This window comes from Chamaea fasciata, unplaced genomic scaffold (assembly GCF_029207755.1).
Source record: "Chamaea fasciata isolate MVZ Bird 193981 ecotype frontalis unplaced genomic scaffold, bChaFas1.0.hap1 SCAF_865, whole genome shotgun sequence".
In the NCBI taxonomy this organism is placed as follows: Eukaryota; Metazoa; Chordata; class Aves; order Passeriformes; family Sylviidae; genus Chamaea; species Chamaea fasciata.
The window spans coordinates 15,881-42,166 of record NW_027094950.1 but is presented as its reverse complement, the minus strand read 5'-3'; the positions used below and the strand labels follow the sequence as shown (position 1 = coordinate 42,166).

At 52.3% G+C, this 26,286-nt stretch overlaps 2 protein-coding genes across 5 annotated transcripts; one reads left to right on the top strand and one right to left on the bottom strand.

Annotated features, from left to right (window-relative positions):
- Positions 1–302: 302 nt before the first annotated feature.
- Positions 303–11,743, top strand: LOC136305987 (lipolysis-stimulated lipoprotein receptor-like). Of its 4 annotated transcripts, XM_066209335.1 has the most exons (10): positions 303–425; positions 3,205–3,540; positions 4,638–4,757; positions 5,189–5,236; positions 6,145–6,291; positions 7,023–7,103; positions 7,183–7,233; positions 8,341–8,436; positions 9,459–9,757; positions 11,508–11,743. In XM_066209335.1, exons 1-10 carry the CDS (start codon positions 389–391, stop codon positions 11,541–11,543), a joined length of 1,251 nt encoding a protein of 416 aa, XP_066065432.1. In that variant the 5' UTR covers positions 303–388; the 3' UTR covers positions 11,544–11,743. The 4 variants fall into 4 exon arrangements, with proteins under 4 accessions (XP_066065432.1, XP_066065433.1, XP_066065435.1 ...); XM_066209336.1 differs by lacking the exon at positions 5,189–5,236; XM_066209338.1 differs by lacking the exon at positions 6,145–6,291.
- Positions 11,744–13,638: 1,895 nt separating this feature from the next.
- Positions 13,639–24,605, bottom strand: LOC136305988 (apolipoprotein E-like). Its single transcript, XM_066209340.1, has 4 exons — positions 24,577–24,605; positions 22,678–22,728; positions 21,045–21,195; positions 13,639–13,921 (listed from the first exon to the last, which is right to left on the bottom strand). Exons 2-4 carry the CDS (start codon positions 22,718–22,720, stop codon positions 13,669–13,671), a joined length of 447 nt encoding a protein of 148 aa, XP_066065437.1. The 5' UTR covers positions 22,721–22,728; positions 24,577–24,605; the 3' UTR covers positions 13,639–13,668.
- Between the last annotated feature and the right edge of the window lie 1,681 nt (positions 24,606–26,286).

Sequence of the window (26,286 nt, the reverse complement as noted above, 5' to 3'; positions counted from 1 at the left end):
GGTTTTTCCCAATTTTCCCCCAGTTTTTCCCAATTTTCCCCCAATTTTTCCCGTTTTTTCCCCTTTTCCTGCCTTTCTTCCCCCATTCCTTTTCCATTTTCCCCGGTTTTTCCCAATTTTCCCCCAGTTTTTCCCAATTTTCCCCCAATTTTTCCCGTTTTTTCCCCTTTTCCTGCCTTTCTTCCCCCATTCCTTTTCCATTTTCCCCAATTTTTCCCATTTTCCCCGAGTTCTCCCCATTTATTTCCCGATTTTTTTCCCCAATTTCCGCCTCCCCCATTCCCCCGCCCATATAAGGAAAAATGGGCGTGGCCCGAGCCGGAACCGGGCGTGTCCAGGTGCGCCGGTCACGCCCCCCGTGGCCCCGCCCACACCTGGCCGGGCCAAGATGGCGGCGGCGCTGGGGGCGCTGCTGGCGCTGCTCGGTGGGTGCGGGGTAATTAACGCCTTAATTAGCGGGCGACGGGGTAATTAACGGGGTCTGGGGGCAATTAATGAGTTAATGACGGGGTCTGGGGGTAATTAACGGGGTCTGGGGCAATTAACGGGGGACGGGGGTAATTAACGGGGTCTGGGGGTAATTAACAGGGTCTGGGGCAATTAATGAGTTAATGAACGGGGTCTGAGGGTAATTAATGGAGTCTGGGGCAATTAATGAGTTTATTAACGGGGTCTGGGTGTAATTAATGGAGTCTGGGGCAATCAACGGGGTCTGGGGGTAATTAACGGGGTCTGGGGGCAATTAATGAGTTAATTAACGGGGGACGGGGTAATTAACGGGGTCTGGGGCAATTAATGAGTTAATTAACGGGGAACGGGGTAATTAACGGGGTCTGGGGCAATTAATGAGTTAATTAACGGGTCTGAGGGTAATTAACGGGGTCTGGGGGCAATTAATGAGTTAATTAACGGGTCTGAGGGTAATTAACGGGGTCTGGGGCAATTAATGAGTTAATTAACGGGGTCTGGGGGTAATTAATGAGTTAATTAATGGGGAACGGGGCAATTAATGGGGTCTGGGGTTAATTAATGGGAATGGCGTAATTAACAGGGTCTGGGGGCAATTAACGTGGTCTGGGGTAATTAAGAGTCTGGGCGTTAATTAGGGGGGTAGTTAATGGGTTCGGGGATAATCAAGGGAGGTTCGGGGTAATTAAGGGACGGAGGGTTAATTGGGGGGTAATAAGGGAGCCAGGGGGTAATTAACGGGGTAATTAAAGGGGGCTTGGGGTAATTAGCAGGTTAATTAAGGGGGGGCCAGGCTAATTAAGGGGCTGAGGTGGAGCTAAGGGGGCAATTAAGGGGCTGGGGGCTAATTAGGGGATAATTAAGAGGGGAAATGGGTGGGGGTAATTAAGGGGGTGGGGGTAATTAAGAGGGGTGGGGTTAATTAGGGGTAATTTAGAGGCAGGGCGATCATGGGGAGTGGGCACAGGTGAGTTACAGGTGAGCACAGGTGAGTTCAGGTGAGTTACAGGTGAGCTCAGGTGGGCTCAGGTGAGTTACAGGTGAGTTACAGGTGAGTTACAGGTGAGCACAGGTGAGCTCAGGTGAGTTACAGGTGAGCACAGGTGAGCTCAGGTGAGTTACAGGTGAGCACAGGTGAGGTCAGGTGAGTTACAGGTGAGCACAGGTGAGGTCAGGTGAGTTACAGGTGAGCACAGGTGAGTTCAGGTGAGCACAGGTGAGTTACAGGTGAGCTCAGGTGAGTTACAGGTGAGCACAGGTGAGTTCAGGTGAGTTACAGGTGAGCTCAGGTGAGCACAGGTGAGTTCAGGTGAGTTACAGGTGAGCTCAGGTGGGCTCAGGTGAGTTACAGGTGAGCACAGGTGAGTTCAGGTGAGTTACAGGTGAGCTCAGGTGGGCTCAGGTGAGTTACAGGTGAGTTACAGGTGAGTTACAGGTGAGTTCAGGTGGGCTCAGGTGAGCACAGGTGAGTTCAGGTGAGTTACAGGTGAGCTCAGGTGGGCTCAGGTGAGTTACAGGTGAGCACAGGTGAGTTACAGGTGAGCTCAGGTGATGCTGCGGGTAGCACACCTGTCCCCAGGTGTGGCCCCTGCAGGTGACACTGACACCTGGACAGGTGACATTGGGTGACACACCTGTACAGGTGACCCCGGGTGACCCTGTCCCGTCTCTCACCTGTCCAGGTGTGGCCCCTGCAGGTGACTCTGACACCTGCACAGGTGACATTGGGTGACACTGACACCTGCACAGGTGACCCCGGGTGACCCTGTCCCATCTCTCACCTGTCCAGGTGTGGCCCCTGCAGGTGACACTGACACCTGGACAGGTGACCCTGGGTGACACTGACACCTGCACAGGTGACAGTGGGTGACACACCTGCACAGGTGACCCCGGGTGACCCTGTCCCCTCTCACCTGTCCAGGTGTGGCCCCTGCAGGTGACACTGACACCTGCACAGGTGACCCTGGGTGACACTGACACCTGCACAGGTGACATTGGGTGACACACCTGTACAGGTGACCCCGGGTGACCCTGTCCCGTCTCTCACCTGTCCAGGTGCGCCCCTGCAGGTGACACTGACACCTGCACAGGTGACATTGGGTGACACTGACACCTGTACAGGTGACCCCGGGTGACCCTGTCCCCTCTCACCTGTCCAGGTGCGCCCCTGCAGGTGACACTGACACCTGCACAGGTGACCCCGGGTGACACTGACGCCTGTACAGGTGACCCTGGGTGACCCTGTCCCGTCTCTCACCTGTCCAGGTGCGCCCCTGCAGGTGACACTGACACCTGCACAGGTGACATTGGGTGACACTGACACCTGCACAGGTGACCCCGGGTGACCCTGTCCCGTCTCTCACCTGTCCAGATGTGGCCCCTGCAGGTGACACTGACACCTGGGCAGGTGACCCCGGGTGACCCTGTCCCGTCTCTCACCTGTCCAGGTGTGGCCCCTGCAGGTGACACTGACACCTGCACAGGTGACCCCGGGTGACCCTGTCCCGTCTCTCACCTGTCCAGGTGTGGCCCCTGCAGGTGACACTGACACCTGCACAGGTGACCCCGGGTGACCCTGTCCCGTCTCTCACCTGTCCAGGTGCGCCCCTGCAGGTGACACTGACACCTGCACAGGTGACCCTGGGTGACACTGACACCTGTTCAGGTGACCCTGGGTGACACTGACACCTGCACAGGTGACCCCGGGTGACCCTGTCCCGTCTCTCACCTGTCCAGGTGCGCCCCTGCAGGTGTGGCCGCTGCAGGTGACGGTGCCCGAGCCCCGCACGGTGGCGCTGCTGTTCCAGCCGGTCCTGCTGCGCTGCCAGTTCCAGGTGAGCTCACCTGGGCCGCCGCCCATCGTCACCTGGAAGTACAAATCCTTCTGCCCCGACTCCCGCGACTCGCCTGCCGCCTCCTGGGACTCACCTGGCGGCACCTGGGACTCACCTGGCGAGGCGGCCGCCGCCTGCCCGGACTCGGCGCGCACCGTGCGCATCGTGGCCACCAAACAGGGCGAGCAGGTGACCCTGGGGGACTTCTACCTGGGCAGGGCCGTCACCATCCGAGGAGGTGAGCGCACCTGGGCGCACCTGGGACAACTCATGACACACCTGGGTGCACCTGAGACACACCTGAGCACACCTGGGGACACCTGGGACATCTCATAACACACCTGGGTGCACCTGAGACACACCTGAGCACACCTGGGACAACTCATAACACACCTGGGCACACCTGGGGGACACAGTGACCCTGGGGGACTTCTACCTGGGCAGGGCCGTCACCATCCGAGGAGGTGAGCGCACCTGGGCACACCTGGGACAACTCATAACACACCTGGGTGCACCTGAGACACACCTGAGCACACCTGGGGACACCTGGGACATCTCATAACACACCTGGGTGCACCTGAGACACACCTGAGCACACCTGGGGACACCTGGGACAACTCATAACACACCTGGGCACACCTGGAACACACCTGGGGACACCTGGGCACACCTGGGACAACTCATAACACACCTGGGTGCACCTGAGACACACCTGAGCACACCTGGGGACACCTGGGCACACCTGGGACAACTCATAACACCCCTGGGCACACCTGGGGGACACAGTGACCCTGGGGGACTTCTACCTGGGCAGGGCCGTCACCATCCGAGGAGGTGAGCGCACCTGGGCACACCTGGGCACACCTGGGCACACCTGAGACACACCTGAGCACACCTGGGGACACCTGAGACACACCTGAGCACACCTGGGGACACCTGGGGACACCTGAGACACACCTGAGCACACCTGGGGGACATCTGGGACAACTCATAACACACCTGGGGACACCTGGGGGACACCTGGGACAACTCATAACACACCTGGGCGCACCTGGGGACACCTGGGGGCAGCTGGACACACCTGGGGACACCTGTGACAACTCACAGCACACCTGAGACACACCCGGGACACACCTGTGCACACCTGGAACACACCTGGAGGGTACCTGGGGACACAGCTCTCACACCTGTAGCTCACTTTTCACGCTCGTGACACACCTGGCGCCCCCGTAACTCACCCGGGACACACCTGGGCACACCTGGGGGACATCTGGGACAACTCATAACACACCTGGGGACACCTGCGGCACACCTGTCCGCGTCTCACCTGCGCAGGTGCGGAGCTGAGCCTGGGCCCGGCGGCGTGGGGGGACAGCGGGCTGTACGTGTGCACCGTCACCTCCACCAGCGACCTGCAGGGCAACAACGAGGGCGTGGCTGAGCTGGTGGTGCTGGGTGAGACTGGGAGGGACTGGGAGGGACTGGGAGGGGACTGGGAGGGACTGGGAGGGACTGGGAGGGACTGGGAGGGGACTGGGACGGACTGGGAGGGAACTGGGATGAACTGGGAGGGACTGGGACAAACTGGGATAAACTGGGAGGGGGCTGGGAGGCACTGGGATGGACTGGGAGGGGATTGGAATTGACTGGGATAGACTGGGATAAACTGGGAGTGACTGGGAGGGCGCTGCAGTTCCCGAAGCCGCCACCGGGGGGGGACAGAGAAACATTGGGAGTTCATTGGGGGAACTGGGAGGGAACTGGTTTATACTGGGAGGGGAACTGGGACAAACTGGGAGGGGATTGGGATAGACTGGTTTGGACTGGTTTGGACTGGGAGGGAACTGGGCTGCCCCGCCCCCCCCCCTCCCCCCGTGTCCCCCCAGGGTCTCTTCCCGAGGGCGCCCGACTCCTGCCCGAGGGGACCCTGCCAGGTACGGGGGGACACACCTGGGCACACCTGGGGGCACCTGGGGGCACCTGGGGACACCTGGGGACAGCTGGGACACATCTGGGCACACCTGGGCACACCTGGGGACACCTGGGGACACCTGGGACACACCTGGGGACACCTGGGGGCACCTGGGACACACCTGGGCACACCTGGGGACAGCTGGGGACACACCTGGGGACACCTGGGCACACCTGGGGACACCTGGGGGCACCTGGGGACACCTGGGACACATCTGGGCACACCTGGGGACACCTGGGGACACCTGGGGACACCTGGGACACACCTGGGGACACCTGGGACACACCTGGGCACACCTGGGGACACCTGGGGGCACCTGGGGACACCTGGGGACACCTGGGGGCACCTGGGGACACCTGGGGGCACCTGGGACACACCTGGGGACACCTGGGACACACCTGGGCACACCTGGGGACACCTGGGGGCACCTGGGGACACCTGGGCACACCTGGGGGCACCTGGGGACACCTGGGGGCACCTGGGACACACCTGGGGACACCTGGGGACACCTGGGCACACCTGGGGACACCTGGGGACACCTGGGGCCACACCTGGGGCCAGCTGGGGGGTGGGGCGCACAGGTGCGGGGATAATTTTTTGGGACGAATTTGGGAGGATTCGGAAAGCCTCGGGGATCCTTTGGGGTTTCAGTTTGGGGATAACTTGTTTATGCTAATTTATGCTAATCAGGGCGTTCCCAGCCCGGCGGCTCGTGGTGCTGGGGGCGGGGCTGGTGACTCTGGGATAAATTATGCTAATTTAGGGATAATTTAGGATAATTATTCAGGATAATTTGGGGGGTTGTTTTATGCTGATTTATGATAATTTGTAGTGATTTATGCTAATTTATGCTAATTTGTGCATCCCCAGACTGGCTGTTCGTGGTGCTGGTGGCGCTGGGGGCGGGGCTGGTGGCGCTGGGGGCGGGGCTGTGCTGGTGCCAGTGCTGCCCCCACACCTGCTGCTGTTACCTGCGCTGCCCCTGCTGCCCCCGCACCTGCTGCTGCCCCGAGGCCCGTGAGTCACCTGGGGACACCTGGGGGCACCTGGGGACACACCTGGACACACCTGGGGACACCTGGGACACACCTGGGGACACCTGGGGACACCTGGGGACACACCTGGGGACACCTGGGACACACCTGGGGACACCTGGGCGCACCTGGGGACACACCTGGGGGCACCTGGGGACACACCTGGGGACACCTGGGCACACCTGGGGACACCTGGGCACACCTGAGGGCACCTGGGGGCACCTGGGGACACACCTGGACACACCTGGGGACACCTGGGCACACCTGGGGACACCTGGGGACACCTGGGGGCACCTGGGGACACACCTGGGGACACCTGGGGACACCTGGGGACACTTGGACATACCTGGGGGCACTTGGGCACACCTGGACACACCTGGGGATGCACCTGGGGACACCTGGGGAGACCTGGACACACCTGGGGACACCTGGACACACCTGCGCACACCTGGGGACACCTGGGAACACCTGGGTTCACACCTGGGCACACCTGGGCATACCTGAGGACACCTGGGAGCACCTGGGAACACCTGGGGACACCTGGACACACCTGGGGACACACCTGGTGACACCTGGTGACACCTGGGGACACCTGGGGACACCTGGACACACCTGGGGACACACCTGGGGACACACCTGGGGGCACCTGGACACACCTGGGCGTGTCCTGGCGGCTCTGTGACCACCTCACCTGTCCCCTCCCTCCCGCCGCAGTTTACCTGGCCGGGAAAGCGGCGACGTCGGGGGTGGCCTTCAGCCCCTCCCCCCACCCCGCGGTGCCCCTGCAGCTCCTCGGTGAGTGGGGGAGGGGCGGGGGGGGGAGGGGGCTCAGGTGGGCTCAGGTGAGGCCTCACCTGTCCCCTCCCCTCCCCAGGGAGCAGCCAGAGCTCTCAGGTGCCGCTGCTGAGGGACAGCGACAGCTCAGGTGAGGGCGGGGCTGATTGACAGCTGTCAATCACGGGGCTGGGAGGGGTTGGCTGGGCCTTGGGGGTTACTGGTTTGTACTGGGAGGGGAGTGGGGGTTGCTGGGAGGGAACTGGGAGAGATCTCGGTCCGTACTGGGAGGCGCTGGTTCCCTACTGGTTTATACTGGGAGGCACTGGGCCCGCACTGGGTGCCTGGCCGGGCTCTGAAGCTCAGCAGGGTCCGCCCCGGTCCCAACCTGGATGGGTGACCTGAATGTGATTTACAAACTGGTTTATACTGGGACTGTACTGGGAGGTATTGGGCGCACACTGAGGCTGTCCTGGGCTCATACTGGTCCATACTGGGAGGCACTGGGGCTGCACTGGGTGCCTGGCTGGGCTCCGAAGCTCAGCGGGGTCCGCCCTGGTCCCAGCCTGGATGGGTGACCTGAATGTGATTTCACACTGGTTTGTACTGGGAGGAACTGGGGCTGTACTGGCAGGCACTGGGATCACACTGAGGCTGTCCTGGGCTCATACTGGTCTATACTGGTCCATACTGGGAGGTGCTGGGCCCGCACTGGGTGTCTGGCCAGGCTCCGAAGCTCAGCAGGGTCTGCCCTGGTCCCAACCTGGATGGGTGACCTGAATGGATTTACAAACTGGTTTATACTGGGACTGTACTGGGAGGTATTGGGCGCACACTGAGGCTGTCCTGGGCTCATACTGGTCTATACTGGTTCATACTGGGAGGCACTGGGCCCGCACTGGGTGCCTGGCTGGGCTCCGAAGCTCAGCGGGGTCCGCCCTGGTCCCAGCCTGGATGGGTGACCTGAATGTGATTTCACACTGGTTTGTACTGGGAGGAACTGGGGCTGTACTGGCAGGCACTGGGGCCACACTGAGGCTGTCCTGGGCTCATACTGGTCTATACTGGTCCATACTGGGAGGCACTGGGGCCGCACTGGGCTCCGGGCCGGGCTCTGAAGCTCAGCAGGGTCCGCCCCGGTCCCAACCTGGATGGGTGACCTGAATGGATTTACAAACTGGTTTATACTGGGACTGTACTGGGAGGAACTGGAGCCGCTTCTCCCCCCTCCCCCCCTGACCCCTCCCCCTCCCCGCAGCCCCCTCGGGACCCGCCCCCAGCGTCCTGCGTTACCTGGAGGAGCAGATGAACACCTGGGAGCCCCCGAACGGCAGAGCCGCGGCCTGGGCCGCAGGTCAGGGCGGAGCTGGGGGGTCCCGGGGGCGGGTGGGGGGAGTTGGGGGAGATTTGGGGGGATTTTGGGAGGTTCTGGGGGGGAATTTGGGGGATTTTGGGGGGATTTTGGGGGGTCCTGGGTGGGATTTGGGGGGATTTGGGGGATTTTGGGGGGTCCTGGGTGGGATTTGGGGGGATTTTGGGAGGTTCTGAGGGATTTGGGGGGATTTGGGGGATTTTGGGGGGTCCTGGGTGGGATTTGGGGGGATTTTGGGAGGTTCTGAGGGATTTGGGGGAATTTGGGGGATTTTGGGGGGTCCTGGGTGGGATTTGGGGGGATTTTGGGAAGTTCTGAGGGATTTGGGGGGATTTGGGGGATTTTGGGGGGTCCTGGGTGGGATTTGGGGGGATTTTGGGAGGTTCTGAGGGATTTGGGGGGATTTTGGGGGATTTTGGGGGGATTTTGGGGGATCCTGGGTGGGATTTGGGGGGATTTTGGGAGGTTCTGAGGGATTTGGGGGAATTTGGGGGATTTTGGGGGGTCCTGGGTGGGATTTGGGGGGATTTTGGGAGGTTCTGAGGGATTTGGGGGAATTTGGGGGATTTTGGGGGGTCCTGGGTGGGATTTGGGGGGATTTTGGGAGGTTCTGAGGGATTTGGGGGAATTTGGGGGATTTTGGGGGGTCCTGGGTGGGATTTGGGGGGATTTTGGGAAGTTCTGAGGGATTTGGGGGGAATTTGGGGGTCCCTGAGGGATTTCGGGGGGTCCTGGGTGGGATTTGGGGGGATTTTGGGAGGTTCTGAGGGATTTGGGGGAATTTGGGGGATTTTGGGGGATTTTGGGGGGATTTGGGGGTCCCTGAGGGATTTCGGGGGGTCCTGTCGGGGGATTTTGGGGGAATTTTGAGGAATTTGGGGGGAATTTTGGGGGGTCCTGAGGAATTTTGGGGATTTTTTTTTTGGGGGGGGGGGGGGGAGGAACTCTCACCCCTCCCCCACACTAACCCCCTCCTCCCCCTCCCCCCCCCTTTTTTTTTTTAGGCCCCGCCCCCAGTGACGTCAGCTCCCTGCACGAGCCCCCCTGGGCGCCCCCCCGCCGCCCCCCCAGCCCCCCCAGCCCCCCCCGCGGCCGCTGGCGCTCGGCCGAGATTTTGGGGGGCGCCGAAAAGTGGGGGGAGGGGCGGGGGGAGGGGAGCGGGGGGCGGTCCCTGACCCCTCCCCCCCCCGGGCGACCCCCCCGGAGCCGATCCCGGGACGAGCTGAGGGCGGGGGGGGGAGGGGCGGCGCACAGCCCTCCCCCACCCAGGGACCCCCCGGGAGCCCCCCGGAGGCTGCGCAAGGTGGGGGAGGGGGCGAGTCGGGGGCGGAATTAATGAGCGACGATTGGGGGGTCGTTAATTAGGAGCAATTGGGGATCGTTTCGGGGTCATTTGGGGTCATTTGGGATGATTAATCTGGGATGATTTGTGGGTGATTTGGGGATAATTTGGGATCATTAATTAGGAGCAATTGGGGATCGTTTCGGGGTCATTTGGGGTCATTTGGGATGATTAATCTGGGATAATTTGTGGGTGATTTGGTGATAATTTGGGATCTTTAATCAGGAGTAATTGGGGATCGTTTCGGGGTCATTTGGGGTCATTTGGGATGATTAATCTGGGATAATTTGTGGGTGATTTGGGGATAATTTGGGATCTTTAATCAGGAGTAATTGGGGATCGTTTCGGGGTCATTTGGGGTCATTTGGGATGATTAATCTGGGATAATTTGTGGGTGATTTGGGGATAATTTGGGATCATTAATTAGGAGTAATTGGGGATCATTTAGGGGTCACTTGGGGTCACTTGGGATGATTAATCTGGGATAATTTGTGGGTGATTTGGGGATAATTTGGGATCATTAATTAGGAGTAATTGGGGATCGTTTCGGGGTCATTTGGGGTCACTTGGGATGATTAATCTGGGATGATTTGTGGGTGATTTGGGGATAATTTGGGATACGTTGGGTTAATTTGGGGGTAATTTGGGATTATTAATTTGGGATGATTAATTAGGAATAATGTGGGATCATTTAGAAGTAATTCGGGGTCATTTGGGATGATTAATTTGGGATAATTTGTGGATAATTTGGGATGATTAATTAGGAATAATGTGGGATCATTTAGAAGTAATTCGGGGTCATTTGGGATGATTAATTTGGGATAATTTGTGGATAATTTGGGATAATTAATTAGGAATAATGTGGGATCGTTTAGGAGTCATTTGGGGTCATTTGGGATGATTAATTTGGGATAATTTGTGGATAATTTGGTGATAATTTGGGATCATTAATTAGGAGTAATTGGGGATCATTTAGGAGTCATTTGGGGTCATTTGGGATGATTAATTTGGGATAATTAATTAGGAGTAATTTGGGATCATTTAGAAGTAATTCGGGGTCATTTGGGATGATTAATTGGTGATAATTTGTGGATAATTTGGTGATAATTAATTAGGAATAATGTGGGATCATTTAGGAGTCATTTGGGGATAATTTGGGATGATTAATTTGGGATAATTTATGGATAATTTGGGATAATTAATTAGGAATAATGTGGGATCATTTAGAAGTAATTCGGGGTAATTTGGGATGATTAATTTGGGATAATTTGTGGATAATTTGGAATAATTTGGGATACGTTGGGATAATTTGTGGATAACTTGGTGATAATTTGGGATAATTAATTAGGAGTAACTTGGGATCATTTAGAAGTCATTTGGTGATCATTTTGGAATAATTAATTAGGAATAATTTGAGATCATTTAGAAGTCATTTGGGGTAATGAGTCGGGATAATTTGGAATAATCAATTTGGGATAATTTATGGGTAATTTGCTGATAATTTGGGATAATTAATTAGGAGCAATTTGGGACCGTTTCGAAGTCATGTGGGATGATAAGTCGGGATAATTTGGGGATGATTTGGGTATATTCGGGATAATTAATTAGGAATAATTTGGGCTAATTTGGGGCTAATTTGGGACGAGTTGGGGATAATTAATTGGGACTAATTTGGGATAATTTTTTCCCCTCTTTCTCTCCCCCCTCCCAGAACGACGCCTTGAGCCGCGAGAGCCTCGTGGTGTGAGCGGGAATCGCCGAACGTTCCCGGAATTCCGGAACCTTCCCCCGGGTCCCCGTCCAGTTTTTGGGGTCGTTTTCGGGGGTTTTTTGGTGCCTTTTGGTTTTTAATTAATAATAATAATAAAAAAAAAAAAATAAATTGGGGAAGAATCTTCCCCTTAAAATTCGGGGCCAAATAAACGATTTTAGAGGAAAAAAAAACAACCCGGAGTGGGTGACGTCATCGAGCCGCCTGTGATGTCATCGGTCCACCCGTGACGTCATCACCCCCCGCCTGTGACGTCACTGGGGAGGATTGGGGGGGGGTTGGTGGGTCCCGAGTGATTTTGAGGGAGTTTTTGGGGCGGTTTTGAGCCATTTTGGGGCCCTCCCGTCGCTCTCCGGGACCCTTGGATCCCGTTTTTTTTTGGCCTGTCCCCGACCCCCCGTTGGGGCGTTTCCGGCCCTTTTTTGGGACAATTCCGGCCCTTTTGGAGCTGTTCGGACCCGTTTCGAGGAGTTTTCATCCCATTTTGTCCATTTCCATCCCTTTTTGGGGGTGTTCTGGTCCCGTTTTGGGCCATTCCCATCCCATTTTTTCCCATCCCGTTCCGGGATGTTTCCATCCCGTTTTTGTCCATTTTCGTCCCATTTTTGGCCTTTTCTATCCCGTTTTTTTTTCCCTTCCCATTTTTTCCATCCCAATTTTTCCCATCCCATTCCAGACCATTTCCATCCCATTTTGTCCATTCCCATCCCATTTTTCCCATCCCATTTCAGGCCGTTTCCATCCCGTTTCGAGCTGTTTCCATCCCATTTTGTCCATTCCCATCCCATTTTTTCCCATCCCATTTTGTCCATTCCCATCCCATTTTTTCCCATCCCATTTTTCCCCACCCCATTTTCCCTCCCCATTTTTCCCCACCCCGTTTTTCTCCATTTCCCATCCCATTTTCTCCATTTCCCATCCCATTTTCTCCATTTCCCATCCCATTTTGGGCCATTCCCATCCCCATTTTTTCCCATCCCATTTTTGTCCATTCCCACCCCGTTTTTCTCCATTTCCCATCCCATTTTGGTCCATTCCCACCCCATTTTCCCCACCCCGTTTTTCTCCATTTCCCATCCCATTTTCTCCATTTCCCATCCCATTTTCTCCATTTCCCATCCCATTTTGTCCATTCCCATCCCATTTTGGGCCATTCCCACCCCATTTCCCCACCCCATTTTCCCCACCCCGTTTTTCTCCATTTCCCATCCCATTTTGTCCATTCCCATCCCATTTTGGGCCATTCCCATCCCCATTTTTTCCCATCCCATTTTGTCCATTCCCACCCCGTTTTTCTCCATTTCCCATCCCATTTTCTCCATTTCCCATCCCATTTTGGGCCATTCTCACCCCATTTTCCCCACCCCATTTCCCCATCCCCTTTTCCCCACCCCATTTTCCCCACCCCGTTTTTCTCCATTTCCCATCCCATTTTGTCCATTCCCATCCCATTTTGGGCCATTCCCACCCCATTTTTCCCCACCCCATTTTTGTCCATTCCCACCCCGTTTTTCTCCATTTCCCATCCTATTTTGGGCCATTCCCACCCCATTTTCCCCACCCCGTTTTTCTCCATTTCCCATCCCATTTTGGGCCATTCTCACCCCATTTTTTCCCATCCCATTTTTGTCCATTCCCACCCCGTTTTTCTCCATTTCCCATCCCATTTTCTCCATTTCCCATCCCATTTTCTCCATTTCCCATCCCATTTTGTCCATTCCCATCCCATTTTGGGCCATTCTCACCCCATTTTTTCCCATCCCATTTTTGTCCATTCCCACCCCGTTTTTCTCCATTTCCCATCCCATTTTCTCCATTTCCCATCCCATTTTGGTCCATTCCCATCCTATTTTGGGCCATTCCCATCCCATTTTTTCCCATCCCCCTTTTCCCCACCCCATTTTCCCCACCCCGTTTTTCTCCATTTCCCATCCCATTTTCTCCATTTCCCATCCCATTTTGGGCCGTTCCCATCCCCATTTTTTCCCATCCCATTTTTCCTATCCCCATTTTCCCCCTCCCCATTTTCCCCTCCCCATTTCCCCGCCGTCTCAAGCCGCCTTTCCCGCCCTTCTCCTCCGCGTCTCTTTATTCCGCGCCCTCAGTCCGCGGCGGGCCGGGCGCTCCCGGGGGCCGCCCAGAGCTCCCGCAGCGCCGCCCTCCCGTCCTCCCAGCGCCTCCGCAGCTCCTCGTGGTCGCGGCCGAGGCGTTTCCGCAGCTTGCGGCCGAAGGCGGCGCCGCGGGCGCGCAGGTCGGCGGCGCTCAGCTCCAGCAGCGCCCGCGCCTCCGCCCCGTACTCGGCCGCGCGGCCCCGCGCCTCGTCCCGCAGCTGCCGCAGCTCCCGCACGGCGGCCCTGGGGGGAAAACGGGGATTTGGGTCATTTTGGGGGGAGAAAAATGGGATTTGGGTCATTTCGGGAACTTTAGATTCTCTCTGGGAGCCCCGCGCCTCGTCCCGCAGCTGCCGCAGCTCCCGCACGGCGGCCCTGGGGGGGGAAAAACGGGATTTTGGGGTCATTTTGGGGGGAAAAATGGGATTTGGGGTAATTTGGGGAACTTTAGATTCTCTGTGGGAGCCCCGCGCCTCGTCCCGCAGCTGCCGCAGCTCCCGCACGGCGGCCCTGGGGGGGAAAAACCGGGATTTGGGGTCATTTGGGGGGAAAAAATGGGATTTGGGTCATTTCGGGAACTTTAGATTCTCTGTGGGAGCCCCGCGCCTCGTCCCGCAGCTGCCGCAGCTCCCGCACGGCGGCCCTGGGGGGGAAAAACCGGGATTTGGGGTCATTTTGGGGAAAAAAAATGGGATTTGGGTCATTTCGGGAACTTTAGATTCTCTCTGGGAGCCCCGCGCCTCGTCCCGCAGCTGCCGCAGCTCCCGCACGGCGGCCCTGGGGGGAAAACCGGGATTTGGGTCATTTTGGGGGGAGAAAAATGGGATTTGGGGGGAAAAAACCCGGAATTTGGGTCATTTTGGAGAGAAAAAAATGGGATTTGGGGGGAAAAAATGGGATTTGGGGGAGAAAAAATGGGATTTGGGGGGAAAAAACCGAGATTTGGGGTCATTTGGGGGAAAAAAATGGGATTTGGGGGGAAAAACCCGGGATCTGGGTCATTTGGGGGAGAAAATGGGATTTGGGGCAAAAAACCCGGGATTTGGGTCATTTTGGGGGAGAAAATGGGATTTGGGGGAAAAAAAATGGGATTTGGGGGAGAAAAAATGGGATTTGGGTCATTTGGGGGAGAAAAATGGGATTTGGGGGGGAAAAACCGAGATTTGGGTCATTTATGGGGAAAAAAAATGGGATTTGGGGAAAAAAACCCGGGATTTGGGTCATTTTGGGGGAGAAAAATGGGATTTGGGGGGATAACCCGGGATTTGGGTCATTTTGGGGGGAAAAAATGGGATTTGGGGTCATTTTGGGGATCCCTGTGGGAGCCCCGCGCCTCGTCCCGCAGCTGCCGCAGCTCCCGCACGGCGGCCCTGGGGGGAAAAACGGGATTTGGGGTCATTTTGGGGGGAAAAAATGGGATTTGGGGGAAAAAAACCCGGGATTTGGGTCATTTTGGGGGAGAAAAAATGGGATTTGGGGGAAAAAACGGGATTTTGGGGTCATTTGGGGGAAAAAAATTGGATTTGGGGGGAAAAACCCGGGATCTGGGTCATTTGGGGGAGAAAATGGGATTTGGGGCAAAAAACCCGGGATTTGGGTCATTTTGGGGGAGAAAATGGGATTTGGGGGGATAAACCGGGATTTGGGTCATTTTGGGGGAGTAAAATGGGATTTGGGGGGAAAAAACCGAGATTTGGGTCATTTATGGGGAAAAAAAAATGGGATTTGGGGGAAAAAACCCGGGATTTGGGTCATTTTGGGGGAGAAAAATGGGATTTGGGTCATTTGGGGGATCCCTGTGGGAGCCCCGCGCCTCGTCCCGCAGCTGCCGCAGCTCCCGCACGGCGGCCCTGGGGGGAAAACGGGATTTGGGGTCATTTTGGGGGAAAAATGGGATTTGGGGGGAAAAAAATGGGATTTGGAGGAAAAAAATGGGATTTGGGGGGAAAAAATGGGATTTGGGGGAAAAAACCCGGGATTTGGGTCATTTGGGGGAGAAAATGGGATTTGGGGCAAAAAACCCGGGATTGGGGTCATTTTGGGGGAGAAAATGGGATTTGGGGGAAAAAAAAATGGGATTTGGGGGAGAAAAAATGGGATTTGGGTCATTTTGGGGGAGAAAAATGGGATTTGGGGGGATAAACCGGGATTTGGGTCATTTTGGGGAGAGAAAATGGGACTTGGGGGAAAAAACCCGGGATTTGGGTCATTTTGGGGGAGAAAAATGGGATTTGGGGGGATAACCCGGGATTTGGGTCATTTTGGGGGGAAAAAATGGGATTTGTGGTCATTTTGGGGATCCCTGTGGGAGCCCCGCGCCTCGTCCCGCAGCTGCCGCAGCTCCCGCACGGCGGCCCTGGGGGGGAAAAACCGGGATTTGGGGTCATTTGGGGGAAAAAAATGGGATTTGGGGGGAAAAAACCCGGGATTTGGGTCATTTTGGGGGAGAAAAATGGGATTTGGGGGGATAAACCGGGATTTGGGTCATTTTGGGGGAGAAAAATGGGATTTGGGGGGAAAAAACCGAGATTTGGGTCATTTATGGGGAAAAAAAAATGGGATTTGGGGGAAAAAACCCGGGATTTGGGTCATTTTGGGGGAGAAAAATGGGATTTGGGGTCATTTTGGGGATCCCTGTGGGAGCCCCGCGCCTCGTCCCGCAGCTGCCGCAGCTCCCGCACGGCGGCCCTGGGGGAAAAACCGGGATTTTGGGGTCATTTTGGGGAAAAAAAATGGGATTTGGGGGAAAAAACCCGGGATTTGGGTCATTTGGGGGAAAAAAATGGGATTTGGGGGGAAAAAACCCGGGATTTGGGTCATTTTGGGGGAGAAAAATGGGATTTGGGGGGATAAACCGGGATTTGGGTCATTTTGGGGGAGAAAAATGGGATTTGGGGGGAAAAAACCGAGATTTGGGTCATTTATGGGGAAAAAAAATGGGATTTGGGGGAAAAAACCCGGGATTTGGGTCATTTTGGGGGAGAAAAATGGGATTTGGGGTCATTTTGGGGATCCCTGTGGGAGCCCCGCGCCTCGTCCCGCAGCTGCCGCAGCTCCCGCACGGCGGCCCTGGGGGGAAAACGGGATTTGGGGTCATTTTGGGGGAAAAAATGGGATTTGGGGGGAAAAAAATGGGATTTGGAGGAAAAAAATGGGATTTGGGGGGAAAAAATGGGATTTGGGGGAAAAAAACCCGGGATTTGGGTCATTTGGGGGAGAAAATGGGATTTGGGGCAAAAAACCCGGGATTGGGGTCATTTTGGGGGAGAAAATGGGATTTGGGGGAAAAAAAAATGGGATTTGGGGGAGAAAAAATGGGATTTGGGTCATTTTGGGGGAGAAAAATGGGATTTGGGGGGATAAACCGGGATTTGGGTCATTTTGGGGAGAGAAAATGGGACTTGGGGGAAAAAACCCGGGATTTGGGTCATTTTGGGGGAGAAAAATGGGATTTGGGGGGATAACCCGGGATTTGGGTCATTTTGGGGGGAAAAAATGGGATTTGTGGTCATTTTGGGGATCCCTGTGGGAGCCCCGCGCCTCGTCCCGCAGCTGCCGCAGCTCCCGCACGGCGGCCCTGGGGGGGGAAAAACCGGGATTTGGGGTCATTTGGGGGAAAAAAATGGGATTTTGGGGGGAAAAAACCCGGGATTTGGGTCATTTTGGGGGAGAAAAATGGGATTTGGGGGGATAAACCGGGATTTGGGTCATTTTGGGGGAGAAAAATGGGATTTGGGGGGAAAAAACCGAGATTTGGGTCATTTATGGGGAAAAAAAAATGGGATTTGGGGGAAAAAACCCGGGATTTGGGTCATTTTGGGGGAGAAAAATGGGATTTGGGGTCATTTTGGGGATCCCTGTGGGAGCCCCGCGCCTCGTCCCGCAGCTGCCGCAGCTCCCGCACGGCGGCCCTGGGGGAAAAACCGGGATTTTGGGGTCATTTTGGGGAAAAAAAATGGGATTTGGGGGAAAAAACCCGGGATTTGGGTCATTTGGGGGAAAAAAATGGGATTTGGGGGGAAAAAAACCCGGGATTTGGGTCATTTTGGGGGAGAAAAATGGGATTTGGGGGGATAAACCGGGATTTGGGTCATTTTGGGGGAGAAAAATGGGATTTGGGGGGAAAAAACCGAGATTTGGGTCATTTATGGGGAAAAAAAATGGGATTTGGGGGAAAAAACCCGGGATTTGGGTCATTTTGGGGGAGAAAAATGGGATTTGGGGTCATTTTGGGGATCCCTGTGGGAGCCCCCGCGCCTCGTCCCGCAGCTGCCGCAGCTCCCGCACGGCGGCCCTGGGGGGGAAAAACGGGATTTTGGGGTCAATTTGGGGGGAAAAATGGGATTTTGGGGGGAAAAAAAATGGGATTTGGGGGGGAAAAACGGGAATTTGGGGGGAAAAACCCGGGATCTGGGTCATTTGGGGGAGAAAATGGGATTTGGGGGAAAAAAATGGGATTTGGGGGAGAAAAATGGGATTTGGGGGGAAAAAACGGGATTTTGGGGTCATTTTGGGGAAAAAAAAATGGGATTTGGGGGGAAAAAAACCGAGATTTGGGTCATTTATGGGGAAAAAAAAATGGGATTTGGGGGAAAAAACCCGGGATTTGGGTCATTTTGGGGGAGAAAAATGGGATTTGGGGGGATAAACCGGGATTTGGGTCATTTTGGGGGGAAAAAATGGGATTTGGGGTCATTTGGGGGATCCCTGTGGGAGCCCCGCGCCTCGTCCCGCAGCTGCCGCAGCTCCTGCACGGCGGCCCTGGGGGGGGAAAAACCGGGATTTTGGGGTCATTTTGGGGGAAAAATGGGATTTGGGGGGAAAAAAATGGGATTTTGGGTCATTTATGGGAAAAAAATGGAATTTGGGGTCATTTCGGGGAAAAAAAAAGGGATTTGGGGGGAAAAAATAGGATTTGGGGGAGAAAAATGGGATTTGGGGGAAAAAACGGGATTTTGGGGTCATTTGGGGGGGAAAAAATGGGATTTGGGGGGAAAAAATGGGATTTGGGGGAGAAAAATGGGATTTGGGGGGAGAAACCCGGGATTTGGGTCATTTTGGGGGAAAAAAATGGGATTTGGGGGGAAAAACCCGGGATTTGGGTCATTTGGGGGAGAAAATTGGATTTGGGGGAAAAAAAATGGCATTTGGGGGAAAAAAATGGGATTTGGGGGGAAAAAATGGGATTTGGGGGAAAAAAACTGAGATTTTGGGTCATTTTGAGGGAGAAAAACGGGATTTGGGTCATTTTGGGGAAAAAACCGGGATTTTGGGTCATTTCGGGGAAAAACGGGATTTTGGGTCATTTCAGGGAAAAAAACCGGGATTTTGGGTCACTTCGGGGAATTTGGAATCCCTACGGTCTCGTTTTTGGGGAAAAAACCGGGATTTTGGGTCATTTCGGAGGTTTTTAACCAGAAATTTTTGCCGTTTCTCCCACCGCCCCCAAATTTTGGGTTTTTTCCCTCAAATTTTCAGGTTTTGTTCTCTTCTTGGTTTTTTTGCGTTTTTTAACCTCCGGTTTTTTGCTGTTTCTCCTCTAATTTTTTGCTGTTTTCCCCCAAAATTTTTGACTTTTCTTTTTCCTACTAATTTTCACCCTTTTCCTCCCAATTTTCGACTTTTCCTCCCCCCAATTTTCTCTATTTTCTCTCCCAATTTTTGACTTTTTCTCCCCCAATTTTCCCCCATTTCCCCCCCAATTTTCTCTATTTTTCCCCCCATTTTTCTCTATTTTCCCCCCCATTTTCCCCCCGTTTCCCCCCCAATTTTTTCTATTATCCCCCCCAATTTTCTCTATTTTTCCCCCCCCATTTTTCCCCTGTTTTCCCCCCATTTTTCTCTATTTTCCCCCCCATTTTCCCCGTTTTCCCCCCATTTTTCACTATTTTCCCCCCAATTTTCACTATTTTCCCCCCCATTTTTATCTATTTTCTCTCCCATTTTTCTCTATTTTTCCCCCAATTTTCACTATTTCCCCCCCCAATTTTCACTATTTTCCCCCCCATTTTTCTCTATTTTTCCCCCCCAATTTTCTCTATTTTTCCCCCATTTTTCTCTATTTTTCCCCCCCAATTTTCTCTATTTTTCCCCCATTTTTCTCTATTTTTCCCCCCCAATTTTCACTATTTTCCCCCCCATTTTTCCTCTATTTTTCCCCCCATTTTCCCCCCGTTTCCCCCCCATTTTTCTCTATTTTTTCCCCCCATTTTTCTCTATTTTCCCCCCCATTTTTCTCTATTTTTTCTCCCCCATTTTCCCCGTTTTCCTCCCCAATTTTCTCTATTTTCCTCCCCATTTTTCTCTATTTTTCCCCCCCAATTTTCACTATTTCCCCCCCCCAATTTTCACTATTTTTCCCCCCAATTTTCACTATTTTTCCCCCCCAATTTTCTCTATTTCCCCCCCCAATTTTCACTATTTTTCCCCCCAATTTTCACTATTTTCCCCCCCATTTTCCCCCTGTTTTCCCCCCATTTTTCTCTATTTCCCCCCCCATTTTTCTCTATTTTCCCCCCATTTTTCTCTATTTTTTCCCCCCCATTTTTCTCTATTTTCCCCCCCATTTTTCTCTATTTTCCCCCCATTTTTCTCTATTTTTTCTCCCCCCATTTTTCACTATTTTCCCCCCCATTTTCCCTCCGTTTCCCCCCCAATTTTCTCTATTTTCCCCCCCATTTTTCTCTATTTTTCCCCCCCAATTTTCCCTATTCCCCCCCCAAATTTTCTCTATTTTCCCCCCATTTTTCCCCCGTTTCTCCCCCAATTTTCTCTATTTTTCCCCCAATTTTCCCTATTCCCCCCCCAATTTTTTCTATTTTCCCCCCCCAATTTTCTCTATTTCCCCCCCATTTTTCTCTATTTTCCCCCCATTTTTCTCTATTTTTCCCTCCCATTTTCCCCCCGTTTCCCCCCCATTTTTCTCTATTTTTCCGCCCCAATTTTCACTATTTTCCCCCCCATTTTTCTCTATTTTTTCCCCCCAATTTTCCCTATTCCCCCCCCAATTTTTTCTATTTTCCCCCCCAATTTTCTCTATTTTCCCCCCCATTTTCCCCCCGTTTCCCCCCCAATTTTTTTCTATTTCCCCCCCCCATTTTTCTCTATTTTTCCCCCCAATTTTCTCTATTTTTCCCCCCATTTTTCGCTGTTTTTCCCCCCATTTTTCTCTATTTTCCCCCCCCATTTTTTCTCTATTTTTTCTCCCCCATTTTCCCCGTTTTCCTCCCCAATTTTCTCTATTTTCCCCCCCATTTTTCTCTATTTTTTCTCCCCCAATTTTCACTATTTTTCCCCCCATTTTCCCCGTTTCCCCCCCCATTTTTCTCCATCCCCCCCCGTTGGTTTTTCGCGGTGGGGCGCTCACCGCAGGCGCTGCAGCAGGGCGCTCTCCCGCAGCCTCTCGGTGACGTTCTGCGCCGCCTCCCCCAGCGCCCCCAGGAGCCCCCAGACCCTGGCGGGGAGCGCGGCCGGCGCCGCGGGGGCGGCCGTGGGGGCGCTCTGCTCAGCCCCGCAGCCTGCGGACGGAGGGCGAGGGGGGTTTACCCCAAAAATGGGAATTTTACAAACAAAAAGGAACATTTTTACCCCAAAATTGGGAAAATTTTACCCCAAAAATGAAAATTTTTACCCCAAAAATGGGATTTTTACAACAAAAATGGACATTTTTACCCCAAAATTGGGAAAATTTTACCCCAAAAATGGGAATTTTTACCCCAAAAATGGGATTTTTACAACAAAAATGGACATTTTTACCCCAAAATTGGGAAAATTTTACCCCAAAAATGGGAATTTTTACCCCAAAAATGGGATTTTTACAACAAAAATGGACATTTTTACCCCAAAATTGGGAAAATTTTACCCCAAAAATGAAAATTTTTACCCCAAAAATGGGAATTTTTACAACAAAAATGGGAATTTTTACAACAAAAATGGGATTTTTTACAACAAAAATGGGATTTTTTTACAAGAAAAATGGGATTTTCTATCCCAAAAATGGGATTTGTTACACCGAAAATGGGATTTTCTATCCCAAAAATGGGATTTTTACAGCAAAAATGGGATTTTTTACAAGAAAAATGGGATTTTCTATCCCAAAAATGGGGATTTTTACAACAAAAATGGGATTTTTTACCCCAAAAATGGGATTTTTACCCCAAAAATGAAAATTTTTACCCCAAAAATGGGAATTTTTACAACAAAAAATGAAAATTTTTACCCCAAAAATGGGAATTTTTACAACAAAAATGGGATTTTTACACCAAAAAATGGGATTTGTTATCTCAAAAATGGGATTTTTACCCCAAAAATGGGAATTTTTTACAACAAAAATGAAAATTTTTTACCCCAAAAATGGGATTTTTTACAACAAAAATGAAAATTTTTACCCCAAAAATGGGATTTTTTACAACAAAAATGGGATTTTTTACAACAAAAATGAAAATTTTTTACTCCCAAAATGGGATTTTTACACCAAAAATGGGATTTTTTGTCCCCAAAATGGGATTTTTGTCCCAAAAATGGGATTTTTTTACACCAAAAAATGGGATTTTTTGTCCCAAAAATGGGATTTGTTACACCAAAAATGGAATTTTTACCCCAAAAATGGAATTTTTACAACAAAAATGAAAATTTTTACCCCAAAAATGGGATTTTTTACACCAAAAATGGGATTTTTTACAACAAAAATGGGATTTTCTATCCCAAAAAATGGGAATTTTTACCCCAAAAATGGGATTTTTTTTACCCCAAAAATGGGATTTATAAAAAACCATTGGGGTTTATCCCCACCCCCCCCCCACCCCCCCCCCCCCAAAAAAATAGGATTGTTCCCTAAAAAAATTTCGGATTTATTCCTAAAAAAAAAACCCCCCCAAAAAATTCCCCAAATCCCTGAAAATTCCTCAGAAAAATCAAAATTCCCTTAAAACTAAACAGAGAAATGGGAATTGCCGAAATCCCGGGATCCGCCCCCAAGACGGGGCGATGACGTCACTCACCTGCCAGCAGCGCCAGCGCCGCCAGCGCGACCCAAAACTGCATGGCGGCACCTGGGGGGCGGGAAAGGTCACCGCGAGGTCACCGAAAGGCCCCGAAACCCTGGAAATGGCCCCAAAAAACCCGGAATGGCCCCAAAAAAACCGAAATGGGCCCAAAAAAACCCAAAATGGGCCCAAAAAAACCCCCAAAATGTCACCAAAACCCTGGAAATGTCACCAAAAAAACCCAAAATGGCCCCAAAAAAACCGAAATGGGCCCAAAAAACCCGAAATGGGCCAAAAAAACCCGAAATGGGCCCAAAAAAACCCAGAATGGCACCAAAACCCTGGAAATGTCACCAAAAAACCCAAAATGGCCCCAAAAAAACCGAAATGGCACCAAAAAACCCCAAAATGTCACCAAAACGCCCCGGAATGGCCCCAAAAAACCGAAATGTCACCAAAATGCCCCGGAATGGGCCCAAAAAACCTGAAATGTCACAAAAAACCCCAAAATGGCCCCAAAAACCCCCAAAATGTCACAAAAAAACCCAAAAATGGCACCAAAAAAACCCCGAAATGTCACAAAAAAACCCGAAATGTCACCAAAACCCAGGAAATGTCACCAAAAACACCCCGGAATGGCCCCAAAAAACCGAAATGGCACCAAAAAAACCCAAAAATGTCACAAAAAAAACCCGAAATGGCCCCAAAAAACGCCGAAATGGCCGAAAAAAACCCATGAAATGGTCCCAAAAAAACCCGAAATGTCACAAAATGTCACAAAATGTCACAAAATGGCCCCAAAACCCCCGAAATGTCACAAAATGGCCCCAAAATGTCACAAAAATGGCCCCAAAATGTCCCCAAAAACCCCCAAACGGCCCCAAAACCCTCCAAATGTCCCCAGATTGTCCCCAACCCCCCCAAAATTGTCCCCCAAATCGTCCCCGAACCTCAAAATTGTCCCCAAAATTGTCCCCAAAAACCCTGAAAAGTCCCAAAAATTGTCCCCAAATGTCCCCAAAGCCCTGAAATGTCCCCAAACTCCCAAAATGACCCAAAAATTGTCCCCAAATCGTCCCCAACCCCCCAAAATTCGTCCCCAAATTGTCCCCCAAAACGTCCCCAAACTCCCAAAACTCGTCCCCAAAATGTCCCCAACCCCCAAAATTGTCCCAAAGTTGTCCCCAAAACCCCGAAAAGTCCCAAAATTGTCCCCAAATTGTCCCCAACCCCCCAAATTGTCCCCGAATTGTCCCCAAACTCCCAAAAAGTCCAAAATTCGTCCCCGAATTGTCCCCGAATTGTCCCCAAAGCCCTGAAAAGTCCCAAAATTCGTCCCCAAGTTGTCCCCAACCCCCAAAATTGTCCCCGAATTGTCCCCAAATCCCCAAAATGTCCCAAAATTGTCCCCGAATTGTCCCCGAATTGTCCCCCAAAACCCCGAAAAGTCCCAAAATTCGTCCCCAAGTTGTCCCCAACCCCCAAAATTGTCCCCGAATTGTCCCCAAATCCCCAAAATGTCCCAAAATTGTCCCCGAATTGTCCCCGAATTGTCCCCAAAACCCCGAAAAGTCCCAAAATTCGTCCCCAAGTTGTCCCCAACCCCCAAAATTGTCCCCGAATTGTCCCCAAATCCCCAAAATGTCCCAAAATTGTCCCCAAATTGTCCCCGAATTGTCCCCAAAACCCCGAAAAGTCCCAAAATTCGTCCCCGAATTGTCCCCAAACCCCCAAAATGTCCCAAAATTGTCCCCAAACCCCCCAAAATGTCCCAAAATTCGTCCCCGAATTGTCCCCAACCCCCAAAATGTCCCAAAATTGTCCCCGAATTGTCCCCGAATTGTCCCCAACCCCCACAAAACGTCCCCAAAATCGTCCCCAGGTGTCCCCTCCCCTCCCCCTCCCCCTCCTCACCTGTGGGGTCCCTCGGGCTCCGTCCCCTCCCCCCCAAGGATTCGGGGTCCCCTAAATACCCCCCGGAGGGGGCGGGGCGGGGGGCGGGGCCCGAGTGACCTTTGCCCCCGCCCCTCCCCCCCCACCCCTCCCCCCCACCCCCTCCCAAATATTTTTTTTTGGGGGGGGAAAAAAGGTTCCGGAAAATCCCCTCCCCCACCCCAAAATGGGGGGATTTGGGGGAGGGGTGGGGGAGGGGGGGGTGGGGGAGGGGCGGGGGGAGGTGTCCCGCCCCTCCCCCACCCACCCCACCCCCCACCCCCCTTTCCCCGGTCTGGCCACGCCCCCCGCTGGACTTGGGACACGACGTGGCCGCGGGGTGGGGGAGGGGCAAGGTCCAAAGATGGGGGAGGGGGGTGGGGGAGGGGGGGGGAAAAAAACCCCCCAAAAAAAAACCGCCGGAAAATTCTGGGGGGGGGGGTGGTAAAATTTGGGAATTTTTGACCCAAATTGTGATTTTTTTTTTCCCCAAAAATTTGGGAATTTTGGACCCAAATTGTGATTTTTTTGCCCCCAAAAAATTTGGGAATTTTTGGACCCAAATTGTAATTTTTTTTCCCCCAAAAAATTTGGGAATTTTGGACCCAAATTCGGTTTTTTTTCCCCCCCCAAAATTTGGGATTTTTTGACCCAAATTTGGATTTTTTTTCCCCCCAAAAAATTTGGGAATTTTGGACCCAAATTGTGATTTTTTTTTCCCCCCCAAAATTTGGGATTTTTTTGACCCAAATTTGGATTTTTTTTTTTCCCCCCCCAAAAATTTGGGAATTTTGGACCCAAATTGTGATTTTTGTTTCCCCCAAAATTTGGGATTTTTTTTCCCCCCTAAAATTGGGAATTTTCCCCCTAAATTTGGGACTTTTTGACCCAAAATTGTGATTCCCCCCCCCCCCCCCAAATTTGGGGAATCTTCCCCCTAAAAATCAGAATTTTTCTCCAAAATTTGAGATTTTTTTTTCCTAAATTTGGGGATTTTTTTTCACCCAGATTTTGGATTTTTTTTCCCCCCTCAAATTTGGAATTTTCCCCCCCAAATTTGTGATTTTTTTCCCCCCAAAATTCCTGATTTTTTTTCCCCTAAAATTCCAATTTTTTCCCTAAATTTGGACTTTTTTCCCACTAAAACTCTGATTTTCCCCAAATTTAGGGAATTTTTCCCCCCAAATTTGTGCTTTTTTTCCCCCTAAAATTCCAATTTTTTTTCCCCTAAATTTCGACTTTTTTTCTCCTAAAACTCTTAATTTTTTCTCCCAAATTTAGGAATTTCCCCAAAATTTGTGATTTTTTTTCCCCCCAAAACTCCTGATTTTTTTCCTCCTAAAAATTCCAACTTTTCCCCCTAAATTTCGACTTTTTTTCTCCCTCAAACTCCGATTTTTTTCTCCCAAATTCAAGAATTCCCCCCCCCCCCCAAAATTAGGATTTTTCCCCCCAAATTTTTTTATTTCCCCTCCCAAAACCGAGATTTTTTTTTTTCCCCCAAAATTGTGATTTTTCCCCCCAAATTTGTGATTTCCCCCCATAACAAACCGAGCCGAGAGCCCCCGAATTCCCGAGCGCTTCCTTTATTGAAGGAGGAGCCCCCAAATATTCCCAAATTTTGGGGTTTTTTGGGGGGATTCCCTCCAAAATTTGTCGTTTTGGGGGGTGGGGGAGGGGCCAGGGCTCGCC

Bases quoted from the DNA above. Each gene is read 5' to 3' on its own strand.
- LOC136305988 (XM_066209340.1), bottom strand. From the start codon at position 22,720: ATGCAGTTTTGGGTCGCGCTGGCGGCGCTGGCGCTGCTGGCAG. The intron at 21,196-22,677 runs GTGAGTGACGTC...CTCCGTCCGCAG, and splicing joins GGCGCTGGCGCTGCTGGCAG to GCTGCGGGGCTGAGCAGAGC. The intron at 13,922-21,044 runs GTGAGCGCCCCA...TTTTCCCCCCAG, and splicing joins GCCCTGCTGCAGCGCCTGCG to GGCCGCCGTGCGGGAGCTGC.
- LOC136305987 (XM_066209335.1), top strand. From the start codon at position 389: ATGGCGGCGGCGCTGGGGGCGCTGCTGGCGCTGCTCG. The intron at 8,437-9,458 runs GTCAGGGCGGAG...TTTTTTTTTTAG, and splicing joins AGCCGCGGCCTGGGCCGCAG to GCCCCGCCCCCAGTGACGTC. The intron at 9,758-11,507 runs GTGGGGGAGGGG...CCCCCCTCCCAG, and splicing joins CCCCCCGGAGGCTGCGCAAG to AACGACGCCTTGAGCCGCGA.